The sequence below is a fragment of the Mandrillus leucophaeus genome, unplaced genomic scaffold (genome assembly GCF_000951045.1).
Source record: "Mandrillus leucophaeus isolate KB7577 unplaced genomic scaffold, Mleu.le_1.0 Scaffold345, whole genome shotgun sequence".
NCBI lineage: Eukaryota > Metazoa > Chordata > Mammalia > Primates > Cercopithecidae > Mandrillus > Mandrillus leucophaeus.
The window spans coordinates 2,511,949-2,518,738 of NW_012103643.1; the positions used below are offsets into that span (position 1 = coordinate 2,511,949).

Consider the following 6,790-nt stretch of genomic DNA (forward strand, 5'->3'; position numbering starts at 1 on the left):
CTTCTTCCCTATGGGTAGAGGTAGACATTTTAGGAAAAAAGAGAGAGAAAAAAAAAGAAAAAAATTTGTTAAGAACCCCCCAAAAACTAGTACGGAAAAAAAAAAATTAACGAAAAGAAAATTTGAAAAACAAGAACAACCTTAAAATTGGGCACATGATTTCATTGAGATAGTTCTTTGGCAGAGCAGATTAAAACGATGCTCCTGAAATGAAACTAGAGGCTCCAAAATAATTGCCTCATTTTAAGCAAAATATTATGCTTATAATTTATATGAAATATAAATTGATGGTCAACAGTGACTGACACATAATAGCTGTTCAAATATTTGTTGGCTAAGTCAGGGAGTGAATGATACGCTTTGGCAATTACTGACAGTATATAAAGGTCTCAGGGAAGCAGAAGACATCCACACCTCAGAAGCATCTTCTTGAAACCCATCTCAATTCTCTCCTCTTGACAACATGTGTTGCAACTACTATGGCAACTCCTGTGGCTATGGCTCCGGCTATGGCTGTGGCTATGGCTCCGGCTATGGCTGCGGCTATGGCTCCGGCTATGACTGTGGCTATGGAACTGGCTACGGCTGTGGGTATGGCTGTCGGTTTGGCTCCCGTTATGGCTGTGGTTATGGAACTGGCTATGGCTGTGGATACAGCTCTGGCTCTGGCTACTGTGGCTACCAGCCATTTTGCTTTAGAAGATGCTATTCTTCCTGCTAAAACATCACTGTCAGACGACCATTTGCTTCTAAAATGACACGTCTAAAGATAATGCTGATTCAAGGATTCATACTCCAAGATTTCTATATCCAAGAATTACATGCTTGACAGAGTTTTGGACCTCTAGCCTCACATTTCTTTGAATGAAATCACGGCCATGGGATCCATGGTGTCATCTGACTGTTTTCCAAATGTTATCTTTTTCTCCCTTAATCTCTGATTCTCTGTTATGACTGCAGAGAATGACTGTTAATGATCATAACATCCGTAGTTGGAGAAGTCAATCTTTTGCAATAAAAATGGTTCTTTATTTCTAAAAATCTTTGTGTACTTGCTTGTGAATTACTCCTTTCTTGGGGTGTTTTGGTATCTCTTGAAAATTGGGCTAACAGTATGCTGGCTGAACCTTAGGTATTTCTTTGATACACCGCAATTATTTCCTCTTATACTTGCATCATAAATAATGTCTTCTCTACCTGCTTCTCATATCCCACATGCTCAGGCTCTCACATGCCCAAGCACAAATCACAGATTATTTCAGAACTGTGTTTTGGAAATGGCACTGAGTGTCTAGAATGGAGCTGGAGGGGGAAAGGGAGGGGAAGTGACACCTATTCAGGATGTTATGACAAAAGTCTCAGGGAGGAGATATAGCCTGATTGCTTAAAGAAATAATGTAATCTCAGCACTTTGGGAGGCCGAGGTAGGTGGATGACCTGAGGTCAGGAGTTCGAGACCAGCCTGGCCAACATCGTGAAACCCTGTCACTACTAAAAATACAAATATTAGCGGGGCTTGGTGGTGCATGCCTGTAATTCCAGCTACTCAGGAGGTGGAGACGGGAAAATTCCTTGAACCCTCAGGAGGCAGAGGTTGCAGTGAGCCGAGATTGCGCCACTGCACTCCAGCTTGGGTAACACAGTGAGACTCCATCTCAAAAAAGAAAAAAAAAAAAGTAATGCAATAGAAGAGATCACTTCCAGGATTGTTGAAAATTTTGAGTCAGGCTCAAGTGTTAGGTATGAGGAATAAAAACCTAAAAAAGGGTAAGTTAGAAGAAAAAGTGTACTATCAAATTTATCTACATCTGACAAAAGCACAAATATATTTGTTTGCTTACATGGAGGTTGAGAAATGTGATTTAATTCACTTAACAAATAGTTTTGCATAGACACCATCCTAGACACTGAAGACACAGAAGAAAAATTATAAGCAAATGTCCTGTTCTCAGAGTGTTTATAGTCTAACAGATGAAGATTTAAAAAAGCAAAAATAGGCCGGGCCCAGTGGCTCACGCCTGTGAATCCCTGCACCTTGGGAGGCTGAGGTAGGCGGATCACTTGAGGGCAGGAGTTGGAGACCAGTCTGGCCAAGATGGCGAAACCCCGTCTCTACTAAGAACACAAAAATTAGCCAGGCGTGGTGATGGGCACCTGTAATCCCAGCTACTTGGGAGGCTGAGGCACGAGAACCACTTGAACCTGGGAGATGGAAGTTGCAGTGAGCCAAGATCGCATCATTGCTCTGCAGCCTGGGCAACAAGAGCAAAACTCCGTCAAAAAAAAAAAAAATAAAAATAAAAATAAAAAAAAAGCAAAAACGAATTATGATGAATTCAGACAGATAATTGCTATAGAGGGAATAAAGCAGCTTAATGGAGAGGAGATTAATGTATGTTTGAAGTACTGGAGAGACAGCTCAGAGAAGTATTTTGAGATTGTGACATTTGAGCTCATAATACAACATTTTCAGAGCAAAGACAGACTAAAAAGGACAGTAGTAAGTACCAAGGGGGAGAGCAGTTCATTGAGTTTTGGATGTGATGAAGGTGATGACACAGTTTTCGGTTAGAAAAGAGCAAGGTCTAGTATCTTAATGGAGTTCTTTTTAGATTGGGGTGGTCATAAAAATGAGATTAAGGGGTTTGTTCTAGTTTCCTGGCTGACTTTCTGATGTGGAGTGTTTACTGCTTCTTGGATTCTGATTTTAGTGTCCTTTCCTCCAGTTCTAGACCATCCAAACTCTATCATTTAAATCTTACAACAGAGAGTCTTCTGGATTCAGTAGAAACTTCTCACAGTCAGCAGTAATAACGGTGTCCCTGTTTCATCCACACACCAGGGACCATTACACCAAGTCTGGCTCTCTGAGGTCCCTGGAGCTGGGTGACCCCACAAAATGTCTGGTTCTAAGAAAGATAGCCCAACAATCAATATCAGCCCAGGAGGAAGACTACATCCAGGATGGAATCTGTCCAACTGATGGACAATCGGGGTTTCTTCCAAGAGCAGGATACCTTTCACATCTGGAGTATTTGTGAGTCAGATCTGTGGACTAACTGCTTTCTGGAACTCTGAGGTTATTATAGTATTGCAAGCAGTGGATGACACTTAACATATCTTCAAAACCTGAAATATTGTGGCTATCTCAGTTTAAGAAAATTTTGAGACATTCAGCTTGTGTGAAATGAGAAAATGGTGATAATGGTAACAGAGACAGAGATGATAAAATTAGAGAAGGTTCGTGCGTGTGTGTGTGTGTGTGTGTGTGTGTGTACACACTTGTGTAGGTGTGGCCTGTTTGGTGGAGGTTGGGAAAAATGGATATGTGAATTCACATGTGTAATCACATTATGGAGGGAAGGAAAAACTATTTATATTTCACAATACTTTATGTGGTTGGAAAATGATTTAAGCTTCAAAGCTCCTTTATAAAGAAACACAAAAGTCCTTTTTTTGGAATATGTTATTACATATTGTAGAGGATGTAAATTGTAAAATCTAAATTGTAAAATTTGTTCTTTTAGTTATTTAACAAACATTAAGATTCATGTTTCAGCTATGTGATGTGATTGGTGTGGAGACAGAGAGATAAAACACAGAGTCCCTTCTAAGAATTCAAAATCTTCAGCGGGACACAAAATACTAAATCATACATAGCAGGTATGCTTGCAGGTATGATGGCGTTACCAAGAAGAGCTCAAGGGGGAAACTTAAATCCGAATGTGGAAAGAGAAGGCTTGACAAGGGTCAGAAATTGCTTCCAAAGAATGATAGGAAGAGAGCCATAAAGGATGAGGTAGATTTGGTCAGTTACAAGAGACGGAAAATGGAATTCAAGGCCAAGAAATTCAAGGAAAGAAGAAAATAAGCTGTCAGTTTATTGAAAGAGTAGGAGGCTCCACTGTGAAATTTTAATCAGTATCCACTTCCATAAAAGAATTATCACATCTCTTGAGTGAGCTGCACTGTCTGATATGGTGCTACTAGCCAGCTGTTGAGCGCTCAAAATATGGATAGTTCAAAATGAAATGCACTGTAAGTGTAAAATACACAGTAGATATCAAAGACTTAATAGAAAAAAAGAATGAAAGTATCAAATACATTTAAATTATTTATTATATATTAAATGATAATATTTTGAGACATTAGGGTGAATACAATATGGTATAAAATTAATTCACCTGTTTCTTTTTATCTTTTTAAAATGTGGACATTGGAAAATTTAAATTTCTCAATATGTTTCATGGTATATTTCTATTGTAGAGTGTTGTCTTAGAGGGCCAATCATAACAAACTGGCCACGTAAGGACACTGGCTAGAAAGAGAAGTCATGTTAGGCCACTAGCAAAGATTAGGAAGTCTAACCATGTTATCCAGGTATAAGCAGTAGGTCAGCCTGAGGCCATAGGACCAGAGTTGCCAGTGCTGCAGACTTCAGGGGAGGAGCAAAGTCCCTGTATACACAAATTTTCCATCTGGGATAGTTTATTCAGTAAATCTGTGCCTTAGTTTGTTTTGTGCTGCTACAACAGAATACCCGAGACTGGGTAATTTATAATAAACAGAAACTTATTAGCTCATAGTTCTGGTGGCTGGAAAATCCAGTATCAAAGTGGTGAGGGTCTTCCTGCTGCATCAAAACATGGCAGAAGGCATCACATGGTGAAAGACCAAGAGAGGGCAAGAGAGAGAGCAAGATGGGGTGAACCCATTCCCGCAATAACAGACTTGCTCCTGTGATAATGGTTTTAGTCCATTTATAAGGGTGGAGCCTTCAAGATCTAAACACCTCATAATGGTCTTACCTCCCAATACCTTCCCAATGGCAATTAAGTTGCAACATGAGTTTTGAAGGGGGCAAACATTGAAACCACAGCAATGGGATTGATCAGTGTCCCACCTGTTTAGATACAAAGATAGAAATACCTACCTCACACTATATGCATAAGAAATTCCACATTGATTAAAGTTCTGCACATGAAAGTTAAATTATGAAAGTACTAGAAGCTGGTATAGAGTTTTAGGAATTTTGGCTAGGATTGTAAAGACCACAAAGAAAGAAAATCCAGATGGTAGAGGTGTAAGACAAAAGTTGCAAAATATTGGCAATTTTAGTCAAACGAAGTGCATATTTTCCATTTGAAAAACTAAAGGAAAAAATAATTTATGGGTCCTTCCTGAGCTTTAATATTCTTGCAGGGGTTAAATCGATTTGATTCTACCACTAAACAGCTGAGAGTCCTTGGGCAAGTGACAACTACCTGTGGCTTCTGTTTTCACATCTGTGATGTGTGTAAAAACAAAAACCATAGGTACATGGAAGTTGCTTTACATCACTAATCATCAGAGAAATACAAATCAAAATCACAGTGAGCTATCACCTCATACCTGGTGTGATGGGTATTATAAAAAAGATAAGAGATAACAAGCGTTGGTAAGGAAGTGCCATAAAAAACATTTGTGCACTGTTTTTGATGGAAATATAAATTCATATGGCCATTATGGAAAACAATATGGAGGTTCCTCAAAAAATGACAATTAGAACTACCACATGATTTAACCCTACTTCTGGGTTTATATGTGAAGGATACAAAATCAGTAGCTCAAAGAGATATATGCATTCCCATGTTTGTTGCAGCACTATTTACAATAGCCAAGACATGGAAAGAACCTATCTGTTCACTAATGGGTGAAGGAAAAAATAAATTGTGGTGTATATTGGTAATGGAATATTATAAAAAGGAAAGAAATCCTGCCATTTGCAACAGCATAGATAAACATGGAAGACATTATACTAAGTGACAAGTCAGCCAGAGAAAGACAAATGCTGAGTAATCTTACTGATATGTGGAATCTAAAAAAGTAGAATTCAAAAACAGAGTGGAATAGTGGTTGCCAAGGGGTCGGGGAGGTGGAAGAAATGGGAAGATGTTAGTTTAAGAGTACAAATCTTCAGTTACAAGAAGAATAAGTTCTGGAGATACAGTTTACCTCATGGTAACTAACTATAGTTAGCAATACTGCATTGTATGCTTGAAATTTGCTGAAAGGGTAGATCTTAATTGTTCTCACCAGAGAACAAAACAAAAATGCTATTTATGTGATTATTGTGTTAACTTACTTGATTGTATCAATCATTTCTCAGTAAATATGTGTATCAAATCATCATGTTGTCTAACTTAAGCTCACATGATTGTCTTTGTCCTTTATGCCTCAATAAAGCTGGAAAATAACAAAAACACAACTTCTTACTTTACATTGTTTTCATAAGAATCAAAGTAAGTAATAAATGTAAACGTGACTCAAAAATTGTAACAGGATGTCTACTTTGGAAAATGTCTATTCATGTTCTTTGTCCACTTTTTTCATGAAATTATTTGTGGTTTTTTTTTTGGTGGTTGTTGTTAAAGTGTTTGAGTTTCTTGTACATTCTGAATATTAGCCCCTGTCAGATGCATAGTTTGCAAATATTTTCTCCCATTCTTCAGGTTGTCTGTTCACTTTGTTAATTATTTCTTTTGCTGTGCAGAAGCTTTTTAGTTTAATTAAGTCCCATTCATCTATTTTTGTTTTTGTTGCATACTTTTGAAGTATTAGTCATGGATTATTTGCCTTGACCAATGTTCAGAAGAGTTTTCCCTAGGTTTTCTTCCAGTATTTTTATTGTTTCAGGTCTTACATTGCAGTCTTTATTACATCTCGAGTTGATTTTTGTGTATGGTGAGAGATGGGGTCCAATTTCATTCGTCTGCATATAGCAATCCAATTTTCCCAGCATCGTTTATTG

At 38.0% G+C, this 6,790-nt stretch overlaps 1 protein-coding gene across 1 annotated transcript; it reads left to right on the plus strand.

Moving 5' to 3' along the window:
- Window positions 1-419: 419 nt before the first annotated feature.
- Window positions 420-839, plus strand: LOC105545983 (keratin-associated protein 21-1). The gene has a single exon (XM_011989058.1). It carries the CDS (start codon window positions 464-466, stop codon window positions 719-721), a length of 258 nt encoding a protein of 85 aa, XP_011844448.1. The 5' UTR covers window positions 420-463; the 3' UTR covers window positions 722-839.
- Window positions 840-6,790: the final 5,951 nt, after the last annotated feature.

What these genes read in the sequence shown, in the direction of transcription:
- LOC105545983 (XM_011989058.1), top strand. Translation starts at nt 464, where the DNA reads ATGTGTTGCAACTACTATGGCAACTCCTGTGGCTATGGCTCCGGCTAT.